The sequence below is a fragment of the Stegodyphus dumicola genome, chromosome 6 (assembly GCF_044657685.1).
Source record: "Stegodyphus dumicola isolate Sdum_Otavi_A_Nest chromosome 6, ASM4465768v1".
Taxonomy (NCBI): Eukaryota; Metazoa; Arthropoda; class Arachnida; order Araneae; family Eresidae; genus Stegodyphus; species Stegodyphus dumicola.
This window is the reverse complement of record NC_140773.1, coordinates 68,942,730-68,961,214: the sequence shown is the minus strand read 5'-3', so window position 1 is coordinate 68,961,214 and position 18,485 is coordinate 68,942,730. Positions and strand designations below refer to the sequence as shown.

General features: G+C 33.6%; 1 protein-coding gene across 4 annotated transcripts in view; it reads right to left on the bottom strand.

Annotated features, from left to right (window-relative positions):
* Positions 1-18,485, bottom strand: part of LOC118200281 (insulin-like peptide receptor) — a 529,147-nt gene that overhangs the window by 41,578 nt on the left and 469,084 nt on the right. For all 4 annotated transcript variants that reach the window (XM_085818478.1, XM_085818480.1, XM_085818477.1 and 1 more), the window contains 3 exons: positions 16,783-16,882; positions 16,610-16,671; positions 4,643-4,779 (listed from right to left, as the gene is read on the bottom strand). In XM_085818478.1, coding sequence (XP_085674604.1) covers positions 4,643-4,779; positions 16,610-16,671; positions 16,783-16,882 — 299 coding nt within the window. The remainder of the gene's footprint in view (positions 1-4,642; positions 4,780-16,609; positions 16,672-16,782; positions 16,883-18,485) is intronic.

Sequence of the window (18,485 nt, the reverse complement as noted above, 5' to 3'; positions counted from 1 at the left end):
TGTCTCTTCATTCACAGGAACGCTCACAGCTGTTTTTGATGGCTAGCAAAAGTTTATTTACTTGCTTCGTCAGCTCTGCAACTTGCTGTTCAATGGGAGAAGTAGATGCCGTAACAGCACTATTTATGTTAAGGAGAGTTGTGAGATCTGTAATTTTATCAGCTACAGCTGCGAGTTTTGGGAGCTTATCACTTAAGGCAACAAGAATACTCTGTGTATTTTGCGGGAGATGGGATATCCATAGAGATTTCAACAAGGGTTCTCCAACGGTCTCTCCAGCGAGGTTTTGCATACGGCAAAGTAATTGTGAAGGGCCAAGTTCCAGCCTCTAAAGAAGTGTACGGATCTTTGACTCCTCACTTTCAGAATGCAATTCAATTAAGCATGTTTTTAGTGCATCATATTTGCCAGTCACTGGTGGGTGCAAAACAATATCACAAACGCTATTGAGAATATCGGATTCGATTGCAGATATCACATGATTAAATTTCGTGATTTCAACAATGATTCCGATGATATCAAACTAGGCCTCCAGTTGTGCAAACCATAAAGTGGGTTTGACCTTCCAAAATGGGGGAGGCTTGATGGAAACACATGAGATATTAAGATCGTTTGCGATGGTTTGTGGTGGAGCCATGATTCACAAAAACATATATATATTGCCAAATGTGAGATAAATAAATACACAAAAATCAGTCACTAATAAGTTCACATACGATACTAGTGCAAAATAAATAAAGTTAATGCAAGCACCAAGTTGACAAAAATACTTTTCGTAGGTGTGCTATCTGAATATAAGCATAAGTTTTAAAGTACTACTAACTAAGAATTTGCGTAGCTTACCTCCGAATTGTACGAGAAATATTTGCTCAGTCAGCATAACACAATTCAGTTATAGAAAAATATTCCAAAAAACTTATTTTGTGATATGTAACTATGTTGTAGGATATATATGTAAATCACTTCTAAGCACTTTGACGTTTTGCATGAGGCACATTCATAAGCACGTTGTTAAGGAGACACAACTGTTTTTCACACTATTTTGACGATAACACAAAAATAATGATGGATTACGATATTTGTCTGCATTAACAGACGATATTTTCACTTCACAGCACTTTATGAGCACAGAAATTGATGATGCACGCAGGTTTCAGGAGTCACGAGTTCACTAACTTGATGGGTCATCATTTATGGCTTTCATCTATGGATGCCATTTTTGAGTTGCTGCAGATAAAACGATGATAGCTTAGCTCGATGATTTTTAACATTTTTATTTAATACTAGGAAAAGGTATATATTTTAACACACATTCACTGATACACAGTCACATTGATTACAGTTCGCACGATAAGCATTTTTATAGTTAGCAAGTCCACATAGTTTAAAAAATCATGAAAGTGAAGCAGAAGAGAGGTGAGCGCGTGCTTCACCGACGGCAGCCAGGAAAAGAGTAACCAGTCCAAATTTTTCCCTAGAAGAGAAGAGGGAGAAAGCTGGTAGCGCCCTCTCTTGGGCCAGTGGACAAATAATAATAATAATAAAGAGTTCTCCACAAACTTTTAAGTTGTTATGAATTAATAATTAGGAAATACCCAATTCTTGTTCAATAGGGGTAGGGCCTGCGGATCAGGTACCCGGTTGTGTACAGCATTCTGCAGTGAACCCAACCTATGCCTCTCAATGTTTGTCACATTTCACACCCGCTTCATTTACACCGATGGACTTTTCTGCCTTCTAGAATTACTGTAACCCTTTCTGTGCTGTGAGCTCTCCGTCTAGTTAGAAAAAAAAAAAAAAAAATTCCTGATGTAACAAACGATAAATTTGCACAAAATTTGCTACCTCTTTACATCAATTTTCTTTGCTCAAGTGGCAACAGCTGAAATAATCGAAATTCATAATAACAATTGAATTTGGTTAAAAAATTTTGTCATTTTCTTAACTTCTGTTTTCTTATAAATAAAATTATTTAAAGAAGTTCGTTCTATTTATTACACTAATAATACAGCTGCCATTATTCAACAGACCTTCAAAAAATAATAAGCATTTCTCCACTCAAAACTAATACGTCTTGTTTAGAGTACTCGTTACCCACAAATACACGTTCATGGCATAACAATAGGTCTCCTAATACGAATTAACATAAATTAAACAAACACGTTGAGAAAGCTTGAGATAATGCATTGCGCTGTATGCATGTCAGATTTTAATTATTTTCTTTTGTAAACAACGGTAGGTATATTGTCATAATACTTCTGAATTTGGAAGGTCCGCCGAATAGTGTTTGTGGACCGGATGTTGAGAAACACTGGTGTAGTGAATTAAATTATTTATAATTAATTAAACTTTATATTAATTATTCCAAATTTTGACTAGACAACTACTATGTTCTTTAATTAAAGGTACTTGTTATTCATTTGTTTATTGGTTTTTATCGTAAGAAAGTTTTAAAGTCAAGATTTTCAATTTTTGACGTTTAGTTCAGTCAGAGAGACAATGGCAAGTTAAATTTCTGAGTATTATTGTAATCTAAAATACTAAATACTGTTGCCTTCATTTGAAATTTTTACAACTTATGCAGAAAAATTTTGCCTTTCTATTGAATCTACTTTTATTAAGTTACATTAAGTATATCAGGAGTTATGCTCAATTAAGTGATTATTTCATCAGATTTGGGATAATTTCTTACTGGCTCAAAAAGTCACTTTTTTTAAGCTTCTTCCCTTCAAGGTGGCCTTACTTCCTGTTCTGTCTGAGGGGTAGTTTTGCACAAAAAGGGTTGCTGTTCCTTTTCATGGTCAACTTGGTGATGGGGTGAAGGTTGGTTGAACTATTTTTAAATATTGCTTGGAAAAAGTGAAATTTTTTAGTAGTGTTTATTCTTAGTGTTGATGAACATTTTTTCTCCCTGATTTTGGGGATTTTGCAGGAACGTGGTGTCTGTGTGGTTTAAAACGGAGGTGCACTCTTGCAAGAGGCTCTTTTTTTCTTGACTTTAATTCTTTAAATTTTTTGTGCTGCTCCTCATGGGTTTGTGAGCTTGCAACTTCAATGATTACATAATATGGTTAATTGGATACTGGGAGGCTGATAACTTTGTCCTGGTTTGGAAACTTGAGCCCTTCACTATGTTATTACCATTATTCATGCCTTCATAGCTAAAAAGTATCCTAATCCAGATGGTATGCCGTTGAATTTCTTCTACTCCTTTCCTGTGTGTTTGACCATGGACTGCCATCATAGGCTTCAATGTTTTCCTTGAGCTGCATCCAGTTCAGGGAAGTTGGCTGATATCAAGATCTGGCCTTAGATGTCTTCCTTTAGGTTTCCTGTCGCCCATTCTCCGTCATGTTCTCCATCTCTCTTCATCTGAATCCAGCTAGTGCTAGACCTGTATGAATCCCATATGAAAGATGCATAATCAACTGCCATATATTACATCCCACCTTAGCTCTACATCCACTTAGATAAATCATCACAGGCCCTCTGTTATATTTGTTTGCTGAATGTGTCTACAGACTACAGTGCAGCTAAGTGCCCCTTTCTTCTTAAATTTCTGATTGTGCTTTCAGAACAAATTAGGACTCAGGTATGTTTTTCTTTTAATTGTACCATTATAGTGCTTAAGAAATCTATATCTTAAATTTAATTTAACTGATGTTTAGCTGCGCAGAGAAATTATGTAAATAATTATTTTTTTTAGTAAATGAGTTAAATTTTTCTTTCCTCCCCAAGCAAGAAAATAATTATTAAAATTAAATTAGCTCGGGTGTGTTAATCCATCTGAATGTAGAATTGCTTAGTAAAGTTGATTAGTTGTCTTATATAAATGAAATGTGCAATATATTTTTATTGGAGCAATATTTTTATTATTTTTCATTAGTTGAAATAGTGTAATAGAATTTATGTTAACTAACCTTATAACAACTTAATGCATTACTAGATGATAGTAAATGGTAATAATGATTTACTGTCACAACTTGCTCTTACTTTAATCCAGTAATTATGGACATTGAAATTTTGTTTTGCAACCGATTAAAATCTTTTAAAGCTTAATACATCATAGAATTTTTTATAATTAAATTATATGTTTGTTTTATTACTTGTGTTCCTGTGCCACCTTAGATCTTACTTTTTTGAGTTGTTTGGCTTTAAAAATACAATGCAAATTATTGTATTATTTTATTTTTTTTATTTCATAGTTCTTGAATTGAGCTGTTTTGTTTGTTGTCTACCTGGTTATTATTAATTAGGTTAATGGTTCCATTTGAGCTTTGGAAATTATTGAATTTGAATGTCAACTGACTGTTTTGATAACATAATTATTAATTGATAAATTCTAAATTCCACTAGATAACATTATCGTATGGCACAGAAAGCTAATTTAATTATCTTATTGCTAGGTTCAGATAAATAACTTAATCTGGTTCTTTATATCCTATTTATTACTGATAAATTGAGTTCATTTACTTTTATTAGAAGGCATTTTATAGGGGAATTCCATCAACAGCTACTATTTTTTTATTAAGGCATTCACACATAACTTGAAAAAACATGAAAATATATGGAAAAATTAAGTTAAAAGTATATTACAATAAAATGAAGCCTGAGTTTATTATTTTCAAGAATTTTTACTAACCTTGACAGCACATTTCAGAACTCCTTTATCATCAGTTTTAAATTCCCCTTTGTACACCATACCAAAAGATCCTTGACCCAATTCCTGAATCAAAGCAATTTTTTCTCTTGGAACTTCCCATTCATCAGGTTCATAAACTAAGATAAAAAATAACATTCCATATAAGAACTACATAAGACAATTCCAAACAGTATAAAGATAAAATTTCAAACAACACAGGAAAAATCACAGCAAAATCAAAGAACAACACATTACTTACATATATTACCAATTCTAACATTAATCATCTGCATATATTTTTATTTCACCAATACATGTAAATTCTCAAATGGGCTCAGAAATTATATAAATATATGCAACTTTTCATAATTGTCAAAATATTATAACTTGATAATTTGATGATGCCCACAAAACTAAATGATGAAAAATATTTTAAATAAGTATCACTTTATTAAAAATCTAAAAAAATTACTCAAAAAACATTTTGATGATATCTAAATATCAGATGGAACAAGGTATTTAATAAAAGGCCTCTATATTTATGTCAATGTTTGAAATTAATTCAGCATTAAAACAAATAGATTATAATTTCTCAAGATTTCATATTATTCATCTGATCTAGACATAAATAATGTAAAATCTGGACTCTCTTTTTTTAAAGAAAATATAATCTTTTGAAACTGGAACATAAAGATTTCATATTCAAATATTTATATCTCACGATCTATAATCTGAATAAATAAAAAAGTAAATACTTCAAAATAAACATAGTATTTATATTAAAAAAAAGAAGTCTCTCTCCTTTGTAAAAGTCACCAAAATATAAAGCTTCATAAGAGATAAAACATGCTAAATAGAGCAATCTCCTTTTTGTTTTTCTCTATGTTGTATATTTATTAATTATAAATAACAATTATAAAATATATAAGGAAATAATTGTTTTCATAAGTCACAAAAACTACTCAGCAGAAACTTACATTAAACTTTTAACTATTTAAAATTCTTTTGAGCATTTATTAGATAAAAAATGGGAAGATATATCAGAATGCAAGCAAAATACTCATATTTATGAAGCACTCGTAACAAACTAAAGATAAGAAATAAGCAGAAATTATATATTTCCAAAGAATGAAAGTGCTAATAACTTACCATTAGGTACTATACATATAACAACTTCATTGTGAGCTACAAAATGCATAGTAACAGAAGCATAATTTATTAATTACAATTATGGTTCATTATGTTCATAATAACTACCATTCTGGTATATTTTACATTAGTAACATGCTGACTGCCAGATGCATTTTTGATGGTTTGCCCAAGGCGTCAACGTGAACTTTTCATTATGTGATGCATATTATTCTGAAATATTATTTGCAGCAGGTAAAATGAGTTATAAAATCGTGCTTGAAGCAGTTTTCGTCATGGGGGTCACCGGCGACCGCAGCAGAACTCCTGTGCTGATGTAAAAAAATTCCATACTATGAAGTAGATATGAAGACATCCAATGTTTCCATGTGCCAAGCAAGATAATAAAGAAATTTGAAACAATTGAGCAACTTGGCATTCTTCCAGGTAGAAGATAAAGGCAAATCCAGTCTTCTAGCGCCAAAAATGTGGCTACCATGGTTGTTGAAGCCAGCAGTCAGTCATTGCACAGCAGTGTGAATGCCCCAGTTGTTTCCTGCATATTGGAAATGCCATATTCCACTCTATGAAAAATCTTCCACAGATTTTGAATTTTTATCCTACAAAATCAAGCCTGTGCACCTACAGCAGGATAGGAACTCAGAAGTTCATAAAACTTTTGCACTTCAATTCCTCACTCAAATGGCAGTTGACATCACTTGGCCATGGAACATAGGACTGACAAAGCTCATTTTTGCCTCAATGGTTAAATTAATAACCATAACTGTTGAATGCAAGCAGGAGAAAACCTTCACACAATCTAGGAACAACCCTTGCATCCTGGAAAGGAGACAGTATGGTGTGGTTTTATGGTTACCATTGGGCCATATTTTTTTTAAAAGATAGCTGGGAATGGAATTCAAACCTATTCCATCACAGGACAATGGTATTGTGATATCCTGAAGGTTTTGTAATCCCACAACTTCAACAACGTGGATGCCTTCAGGACTTCATTTTCATGCAGGATGGCACACCTCCTTACATTGATTATCATATAAAGCAATTGCCAAGAAAGCATTTTACAAATAATTGGGTGCCCAACCGGCATTTTTCAACTGCATTTTTGTTTTGTATATATATGACATTTGTCTGGAATATGATTAAAGTTTGATGAGTCATGACTGCACTCGGTACACTTGTTCAATTTGAGACAATGCTACAACTATTCAGTAAATAATCTATGCTATAAATTTTCAAATGAAAGGCGTCAAACATTGAATAAAATTTGTTAGAAATCAACATGGAGATGAAAAAAAGAGGTTGTTGGAAAGTATGAAGATGGCATGCCTATCCAGGATTTTGTATGCCAAGTATGATGGTGTCTACGATTATGTAAACTAAGATGGTATTAAATCGATAAACGTTACCAAGGGGGTGAAATCGATTACCAAACAAAGATTAGAGACATTAGAGCATGCTGAAAAATTGCTTTTGACATGAATAGCAGAAAAAAGGTTACATCATAATAGCATATTCAGTGATTCATTTATGCATAGAATATATTTTGTTCACTGGAATTTAGTATTAACTAATGTTATACTAATGAGAATAGGTTTTTTTTTATAAGAACATATTAATATCTGGAATAGCTTAACCCATTAACCGCCAAAACTGCAAGGAATGTTTCTTTTCTCATGAAAATAATAACAAATATTAAATTAAGCATTTATAACATAAATTTACATTGAAAATAAAAAAAAAATGCTCTTACCTGTGGAAAACGCGAGTGTTGCATTCGCGCAACGTCAGCGGAATAAGACTACGGGTGTTTAGTGAGTAGGATTGTACTCGTGTGATGTTTCTTTTGAGTGGAGCACAAGATTACTTTTTAGCTGTATAACGTTTTATAACTCTACAAATCACTTTACTTGTAATAAATTTAATATTAAAATATACATTATATTTCTTTTACAAATACAGATTATTTCAAGTGAAAGATTCAAGCATGAAAAGCTTGATTACAATCATGATGTAAAGCAACATTACACACTTTGCATCTATAAACAGTCTGGCTATGGTACTATGGTGGCGTGGAGGTTATGTGCTTGGTGTATATCCTTGAATTGACATGACTCCTTTTCTTTAAACATAACTTTTATTCACACACACTATAACTTTAAACACAACTGAAATAACAGAACGAATAACAAAAACCACTAAACTAAAATTCAAACATCCTATGCTCCGGCTATAGGTGAAGTGAGCTAGTTCACTGCCACGCTAGCAGTTTTTACATAAACCACATGACGTAGATTGGCTGCGCACGCAGTTGGACATTAGATTGCCACAGAGTATCCCCCCAGTGACACAGTCACGACACAAAAGGAGTTGGCTGTAAATTTCCAATTTAAGATATGCACATTCAAATAACAGTTATACTTTAAAATTGTACATACAAAAAGAAATACAAATATATGAATAGTAATAATACATTGACAATTCTGATTGGAATACAGTCAAAAGTCGTTAATCAGGACTCATCGGGACTTCGGCGATTCCGGATTATCGGTTTTTCCGGATTATAGATCATCAGTTTAAATCTGGTAAGATGGCATGCAAAAATTATAAAATTAAAAATATGAAACCGTAATTTATGAAATAAAGAACAATTATGATCTAAAGGGTATCAAAATTTACAAAAAGGAAAAGCTTAATATTTGTTTACTTTATTAAACATTTCTTTCAATGTAAGTTGTTTAAGTTGCTTCGTTTCATGTGATAACACTTTCTCTTTAATTCTATCAAACAGACATAATTTCTTGTTTAGTTACAAAGTTCCGCTGTTCAAGTCCTATAATTGCTGTGTCGAGAATACTGACTAATTTGTCAATCGAAATTTTTTCGTTTTCAACAACCTCTGTGTCACTTTCTTCACCATTCGAAGCGAATTATAATGACGAGGAACTTGATTTAAATCATATCAAAGACAGAGTACATTGAGATGAAATACTACACTTAGTAAGGAATTATAAGCCAAATAAAATAAAAACATCTGCCCTGAAGATAAGGATAGTGCCGACAGATCAACTTCCAATTCATTGCGCGCTGCGTCGTTTCCCTCCCCCCGCAGAGCAGCGTAAAATTGATAAAAATATTTTGGAATGATTAGATAATCAAAGGATATATGCCTTTATCCATTTTTTGCAGCAATTCCACTTTCTGTTTAGTGGACTTCGAAACATACTTTCGCTTTGTTGATCTTTTACATATTAGTAAATATATATCGGAAATTCTATTTGACATAATCGAAAGTTCAACCTTACTTTTATAAAATTGCTCTAACAGTCTGCAAAAAATAATAAGCCGGATCCAATTCGAAGATTAAGGAACAACGCAATCTGCAACATTAACCGAATTAGATAATTTTAGCTTAACTTATACCATTCGTTATACATTAAACGCACATGCATAAACATATTATGCGCATGCGCACACGCAAATTCGCAGCCGTAAAGGTCTTACGTGCACGTGTAAACGCCTATGTGTCAACGCGGCGCATGCACAGAAAGTTTGTAGCTTTGAGGTCCAGATTATAGATCATTCCGGATTATGGGTGTCCGAATTAACGACTTTTGACTGTATATACCCATACAATGCATAACTTAGTTAAACAGAAATAATGATAAGTTAATAAGCATTTTATAGAACTCTCAATACGTATGCAAAAAAAAAAAAAAAAAAAAAAAAAAAAAAAAATTATTCCAAGTATCTATACATTGTAACATTTGCAGCAAACCACAAGAGAAAACTTTAATCATATTACAATAATTAATTTTTTAGGAAAATGAACACAACGTCCACTGCGGGTAACTACTTGTTTTGGAACAATTTTTGAGTCTTTGCAGACTTCCTGTGGAAACTAAGGAATTATAGGTGAATTTATACATTCTGATAACATATATGCTGGTTTCAAACGATTGATTGTATCTGTAATCTTTTTGTTATTTACCTCAATAATAAAATTTCTATCCATTAGTTTAACCACGGTATGAGGATCAGTGTAAGGTGGAGTTAGAGGTGGTTTAACAGAATCGATACGCAGAAATACATGAGAACAGGTTTTAAGTGCTGGATGTACATAAATTGATGATTGAATATGCCTAGAGGTTGGAATAGGTCTAACTAAATGCATGACTGATCGAAGTTGTGACACATAAGATTCAGTAGGTGATACAATATTTGTAGCATTCAACATATCTGATGGTAATCTAAGTGTAGTACCGTAGACAAGTTCAGCACAAGTAGCATTTATATCTTTCTTAATGGCAGATTTAATACCCAGCAGAACAATAGGCAGAATTTCAGTCCATTTTGGGTTGTTGTGAGCCCTTATTGAACTTTTAAGTTGCCTATGAAATCTCTCAATCAGTCCATTGGACTGAGGATGATAAGCAGTAGTTCTAATGCGATGTGTACCCAAAATTTTCATTAAATCCTTAAATAAGTGAGATTCAAAATTTCGGCCTTGATCAGTTGTTATTGATACCGGGCAGCCAAATCTTGCTATCCAGTTATGCACTAACACTTTACAAGTCGTCTAAACTGACATGTCGACAGTAGGTATGACTTCTGGCCACCCAATGGTGATTTCGTATGCCTATGAATTTTAGAACGTTGGCACTGTAGACTTGATTGAACTGCAGTTTTAATAAATTTCTTCATATTAGGCCAAAAATAGCACTTAGTAATTAATTTTGTTGAAGCTGAAATACCAGCACGAGAAAGACAGTGAATCTTCTGAAATATTTTAGAGCGAAAAGATTCAGGTATGAACGGTCGAGGTATACCTGTGTCCATATTACAGTAAAGAGTAACATCTACTAAAGGAAAATAATGTTTCTCAAGTTTAAAAACTGGTGAAGATTGAGATAAGAAATTTTGAATTTCAGAGTCCTGAATTTGTGCTTCGGATAACTTTTTATAATCAATGTGTTGATTATCAGATACTGCATCTATTTCTACCCTAGATAAGGCATCAGCAACGTTATTGTCACGACCTTTGATGCATCGTATGTCAGTGGAAAATTGGCCAATAAAATCAAGATAACGAAGTTGTCATGGAGAACACTTTTCGGGCTTCTGCTTAAAAGCATATATTAAGGGCTTTTGGTCAGTGTAGATTGTAAAGACCCTGCCTTCAAGCATGTGCCGAAACTTCCTAATAGACAGATAAATTGCCAATAGTTCTCGATCATAAGTTGACCATTTCCTTTGACTTTTGCTGAGTTTAACGGATAGAAACGCAATGGGTTCCCAAACTGAATTTTGCAGTTGCATTAATGAGCTATACCAATCACAACGTCCGATGCATCAGTACAAAGTTTCAAAGTTGCACCAGGAATTGGGTGTTTGAGAAGGGTTGCCTCAGCAATTGCCTTTTTTGCATTTTCGAATGCTTTCTCGGCTTCATCGTCCCATTCGAGAGGATATTCTTTTGTTTTGCTTGGTTGTGAAGGTTTTCTTGTATTAATGCGGCCTTCCAGTAACCTATTCAAGGGAGCTAAAACATGTGAAGCTCTTGGGACAAAACATCTGTAAAAATTAAATAGGCCAAGAAATTTCCTTAACTGAGATAAAGTGTTTGGTTTAGGAAATTTTTGAATAGCTTCTACCCACTCGGGTAAAGGTTTTAAACCCTGTTCAGATACATGAAAACCCAAAAATTCCAAAGAAGTTAAACCAAAACTGCATTTAGATACATTAAGTCTTAATCCATAATTACTTAATCTTCCAAAAAGTGCTTTGAAGTGTATCAAATGCTCATTTTTGTCTTTCGACGCTATCAATATATCATCGACAAAAGCAAATACTCCTGGCAGCTCGTGAGTTACTTCATCAATAAAGCGTTGAAAGGTTGCAGCTGCATTGCATAACCCAAATTGCTCTTGTGCTCTCAAAAAGTTCAAAAGGAGTGGCAATAGCCGTTTTATGGATATCAGAGAGATTAATTGGAACTTGGTAATATGCTTTAACCAAATCTAATCGAGAAAATACCTTTGTTCCATGTAACTCTGCTGCAAAATCGCAAATATTGGGAATAGGATACTTACCCTTCCCTGTCTCAGCGTTTAACCTCTGGAAATCTCCCACAGGTCTCAATTCGTTTGTGCCCTTTTTCGACACCATGTGAAGAGGAGAGGAGTAATTACTTTTGGAGGGTCGCATGTGACCTAAATTGATCATTTTCTGAATTTCCTGCTTAGCAATTTTTAATCTATCTGGAGCTAATCTCCTTGGCTTACATGAAACAGGAGGACCAACGGTTTCAATGAAATGCATAGTATTATGCTTAAGAGTTTCATTGAGATCAGGAAGGTTTCACAGTGAAGGATAGTTAGACAGTAATTTATCATAAATACAATTTATTATAATTGTTTTAACAGAATATAAACGTGTGTTAATTACACCACAATTAATTTTTAAATGTGTTTTTAAATCAACAAGTTTTTTGTTCCTTAAATCAGGTAATAAATCAAAATAGTGCAAGAAATCAGATCCAATAATATTTGTTGACACTTTACACACATAAAAAGTGAAATTAAAATTACGACGAAGTCCAAGGTCAATACTTAATGCTTTTTGTCCATAAACTGAAATAGGAATACCATTTGCTGCAGAAAAACATCATAATAGGTGTTTGACGCGCTTCCTGTCTGGTTGCTGAAATAAGACTGATGTCTGAGCCAGTGTCGCACAAAAATATTCTATTCGATTTCCTGTCTCTAATGAAAAGGCGACGAGACTCAGAGGGTAAAGCGCATGTCGCCACTACACTTTCCCTGGAATGTACATGGTGGAACACTCTTTTTAGCTTTATCACTAAATTTATGATGATACCAACAATAGGAACAGTTCGAAGCAGCTTTAGCTGAAGGGCTTCGCTTCCTGTTATAGCGATTTTTGGAAATACTGCGTGATCGTTGTAGAGACAAAACCTCACTACGCAATTTGCACACTTCCTCCAGCAGGGAATCCAATTTAGAATTCTCAGAGACATTGAGAGGTACACGAGAAGAAACTTCGCTTACATGAGCGGGTGTAACTTCCAACATTCTATCCGTGATACTGGCAACTTTAGATGAATCGAGTGGCTCAACCGACGCTAAAATAGACTGAACATTTGGCGGCATCTGGTGCATGAATAATTCCAGTAACAAAGAGTCACACACATTGTATTTTTCAGCCCGCCTAGTCATTACTCATAGAAGTTCTGATGGCTTTCTATCTCCAAGTTACTCGCCAGTGAGTAATTTCCGTATTTTTTCCGTATCCTGTTTTCCCTTCCTTCCCAACACAAATATAAACATCTGACTGATGTAATGTTCTGATAAACAGTGACCTTGACTAAAAATAGATCACTCATAAAGATGGCGATTCTTTCGTTAAACATTTTCAGCAAAAATACTCGGTCGAAAATTTTGCTTAAAGTATGAGACTAATTATTATAAACAAAATGATTGTTGCAGGCAAATATTTTTTTACAGAAATAATCTTCATAATATTCCCTACACAAAATCACCTGCTGGTATAAAATATCTTAGGTAGTTATATTTATATACGCATTTATTTTGACCGTTGAGTCAACGCAACACCAGCGGCTAATGGGTTAATGATGTACACTGCTCGACATTGAAAATGCAACACCAAGAAAGAGTGGTCAGAAATTTATGCAAATTTTAGAGTAGATGCACGTTATTGAGTGATGTGAAATGCGTAGCTCTCCGATGCACGTGAAGTAAGATATAAGGTTGGTCCTTACGTCAAATTGCAGCTGATATCCACATGGATGCAAGCACGGTACATCAGCTATGGCGAACATGGTTGGAACAAGGAAATGTGGGAAGAAGGAGGGGTGCAGGTGCAGCCAGAGTAACATCAGCACGCATAGATCGATGCATCCGCCGACAAGCTGTGGCTGTTCCGCAAGACACTTGTACCGTGATTCTGCAGCATGTGCAAGATACCCTGGATCTTCTGGTGTTGATCAGAACCATTTCCCGTCGATTGGTTGAACGTGGCCTGCACTCATGGCATCCGTTAAGAAGACTGCCATTGACACCACAGCATAGACATGAACGTTTAGAATGGTGCCGGACTGGAGCTATGTGGATGACATAATGGCGAAATGTCATGTTCTTAGATGAGTCACGCTGCTGTTTATCCAGTGACAGTCGCTGCATACATGTGTGCATCAACATGGAGACAGATCTAATCCGGCAGTAACTGTGGAACACCCCACTGCACGAAAACATGTAATAATGGTTTGGAGCACTATTGCCTACGATTCCAGGTCACCTCTAGTTCGTATTCTGGGCACCATGATACTGATAATGTACTGCGGCCGGTGGCAAACCCCTACCTTCAGGGGCTGCCTAATGCAATTTTTTATCAGGATAATGCCCGACCACACAGTGCTTGCATCTGCAAACATGCTCTGCAAGGTATACAGATGCTTCCCTGGCCACCGTACTCTCCTGACCTGTCACCAATCGAACATGTGTGGGATGTCATTGGACACCCTTTACAGACTCTGCCCCTGCCTCGCTCAGAAGACGAACTGTGGCAAATGGTTGAAAGGGAATGGAAAGCCATTCCTCAGAACACCTTCCACACTCTTGTTGACTTTATGCCTAGACGTGTTTCTTTGTGCATCGCTGTCCGCGGTGGTCCTACATCCTACTGAGCCAACGCCGTTCTCGCTCTGTATTCTATCATTTTGAAATAAAGATCACTTATTGCTGCTTGCTGTCTCTGTCTTTTTTTTCCAAATTTCATCATTTTCTGGCCACTCCTTCTTGGTGTTGCATTTTCAATGTCGAGCAGTGTGTAATGAGGAGCTACTGCAGCTGAGTTTACTGCAAAGCAAAGATTCTGAAGGACAAACTTGGAGACAACAATACACAGAACAATAAGATAATCTATTTTTTACTTATTAGGTGACATAATTTAGCACGAAGAGGCAAACAAAAAGACTTACAGATAAACAGTTTTGCTGAAATCAAACTCACTCTAAATGATCAGCATATCAAAGACGAAGAGGCTATTGTTAGTTTCTGATCTGAATGGCTGGATCAATCAAATTCATAACATATATAATTTGGGTTAAATCTTCATTACTGCTAAGAAGTATGAATGTGTCATCTACACAAGAAATCCAGAGACAAAAAGTTAGTTTTTTTCAATAATTTGATGTTAAAATACTGCAAGTACAGGATTGAGGGGATTATTGTACCTATTCCTTTAATTTGGCAATAATAATTATTTTGGAAAACGAAGTGAGTTTTTGTCAAAAAATTTTATGGAGAGAAAATTAATTTCTCAGTTTAACTATGTGTGAAATAGAATTCCAAAAGTCTGGTTTCAAGATATTTTAATGCTCTCTCAAATGGAATATTAGTAACAGTGACTTAATATCACCAGAAAGCACTAGAGAGAAATATCTTTAAATTTTACCGATAATCTAAAAAAAATTTTTACTCTGTAAATATTACTTGAAAGTAAATGTCTACAAACAAAATATTTGGCTAAAGGGTGTGATGATTACAAACACAGGGCAAAAAGGAATTCCAGTTTTGTGAATTTTTAGAACAGCACAAAACTTAGCAGTACATGTAATGAGAAGGTTTTTTTTGGGGGGGGTTGTTTTAACTGAGGGTTCCCCCCTGAGTTTGGATTATATGAGAAGACTAAATACCCGTTTTAACTTTACAAATGTCAGAAGCTGAAGGATCTTCATGGATTGAACAGTATGGGACTTCATTTACCAGTTTCATGACTCCATCAGTGTAGGCATGTTTATCTATAACAATAACTACCCTTATCAACTTTTTAAGTAATGTTTGGATTAGAATAAATTACATATAAGGCTTTCCTTTTGTCTTAATAAGATTAAAAAATAACCTTATGAGTAATTAACTGGTTTATTGCACTATTTCCATGCTCTTGAAATTTTACTGAATTTAAAAGCTTTTTCAATATCAGCAATGATTTGAAGAGCTGCTGGTTACACATTTTTGAAAAACTGAAGTTATATTTTAATATTTTCATATGATCCTTTGAAAGATTAATTTTACAAATATAAATACAACAGGATAAGTATTCACAGTGAAATGATTAACAGATTTTGTAGGCCTACATGACTGAGGTGTAGGCTTTTGGAATTTAGAATAAAGAATTTTTTATAGTGTTCTAGACAGGTTTGTTTCTATACCAAGATTTATAAGCAATAGAGGAATAATTAAAAGTAGAATTGACAATTCTCAGATTATGATGATATAATTCATCTCAAGTTTTGGCAAATGCATGTGTTTCTTAAAATGTAATGAAGAACTGTCAATTTGAATTCATGCATAGTTTTAGAAATGCAGATAGAAAACTTTAGATTACATTCAGCTGGTATAAATCTGGGAGTTTGCATCTAAGCAACTTTTTTAATTAATGGACATCATTTACAATCCAGTCCTTCCTAATGCTTTTAAAAACCTTAATTTTTCAGATTTCATTACTATTTTCCTTAACAGATGGTGCTATATTCACATTTGCCTTGCTCTGTCCATAACTTTTGATATTTATCCACACACAGAAAAGGGGGGATTTACTATTTTGCATAATTTTATTCAAGAGATAGATATTATAAGTTCAGGCCAACCCTTTTCTTAGAAAAGTGTTTACAAGTTCAATGGATAACACTTCAGATTTCAGGTATCTTTCTTTTCTAACTCTTAACTTTTGCTATTCACAATAAAATTAACTAACTAGCAAAAATGCAGTAAAAATTACCTGCACTCATATACTCTGGATTCACAGAGGCATATAACATTGTTGGTATATCATGTCCATATCTAAAAGAAGAAAATGAAGTCATGACTTATGTAAAAAAAAAATTCAAAAATATAAAATATCAATTCTGAGAACTTAGTCGTGCCTTTGAGAAACAAAACTGAATTACTTACTTTTTTTTATAGTAAAAGTAAAATGGAACACCAAAAGCTATCAAAATTATAAAAATTACAGCAATGATTAAGACTGCAAGAAGTTCAGCTTTCAGACCACCTAGAAAACGAAATAAGTATTTTATTAAATAATGAGATACCATACATCAGTATCTCAAACTGAAACTGCATGAGGGCCAAATTCACAATCTGAATATAGCTGAGGGAGACAGAGTTTTTCTTTTTCCCACTTTTCTATTCTTTCCTTTTCTCTCTCTCTCTCTCTCTTTTCTTTTCTTTTTTTTTTTTTTAAATACAAAATAAGTAATAATAGAAAAAAATAAATAAACTCAAGGATTTTTGTTATTAAACATTTATCAAAACATACGTAAACAACAACAATAATAATAATATTCCAAAGGGAAAAAAAGTCTAATTTATACAGTACAAAGTCCGTAATCCAGACACCCATTGTCCGGAATGATCTATAATCCAGACCTCAAAGCTGAAAACTTTTTTTTTTGTATGCTTTATGCATGCACGTTGGGAGGATGTGTCTCCAGATGCGTTAAAAAATGCTTGGCATAATTTATGGCAAGCTACCATATTTCATGGTGAGAAATAAATTTGAAGGTTTTCGGACATTGCAAACTAAAAATGAAATTTTCCAGTTATTGGATTTTGTAAAGAAATGTGGAGAAGAGGTAATAAGTGAAAATGCTATAATAAAAGTTTTTCATTGCGATGACAATGCCCCAATCATCAATCAATTAACGGACAGTGAAATCTGTAGTATGGTTCTAGATCCAGAAAATACCACTTCCGATAGTGAAGAAAGTGACAGAGAGGTTACTGAAAACGAAAAAATTTTGATTGACAAGTCAGTCGGTATTCTCGACACAGCAATTACAGGACTTGAACAGAGGAACTTTGTAACTGAACAAGAAATTATGTCTGTTAATAGAATTAAAGAGAAAGTATTAGCACAAAAAATGAAGCAACTTAAACAACTTACATTGAGAGAAATGTTTAATAAAGTAAACAAATAAATATTAAGCATTTTTTTTTTTTTTTTTTTTTTTTTTTTTTGTAAATTTTGATACTATAGACCATAATTGCTCTTTATTTCATAAATTACGGTTTCATATTTTTAATTGTATAATTTCTGCATGCCATCTCACCAGATTTAAATTGATGATCTATAATCCAGAAAAATCCCTAATTCGGAATCACCGAAGTCCCGAAGAGTCGGGATTACGGACTTTTGTACTGTATTTATTTTCTCTCTAAAATCTAGGGTTGGGGAACTTACGACATTTTTGTTGATTACACTTTGCAATTCAAATATACTGACACTGAAATACCAGATTCTTAGACTGACATTATTTCAAATAATTTTAATGTGTTTAATGATTACTTTATTTTAATCTTTAGATTACTTTATTTTAAACTAAAACTGAGCAAATTATGAAAGCTTTTTAAATCTTCTATGAAATTCTACCACGTGGAACAAAATGTGAGAATAGTAAATAATAACAATTTAGTCGCTTTCTCTTATTTATTAAATTTTTCTCAAATGCATAAATAAAAATACATGTTTGTGTGAAAATAATTATAAACTTCTTTATTTCTTGACAGTTGATGATATTTTGATTCTGCTAAAGTTTGTAGCCTTGTGTAGAAATTTTGTCACAGACTATAGTTGCTTAAAGCCCAATCAGGTT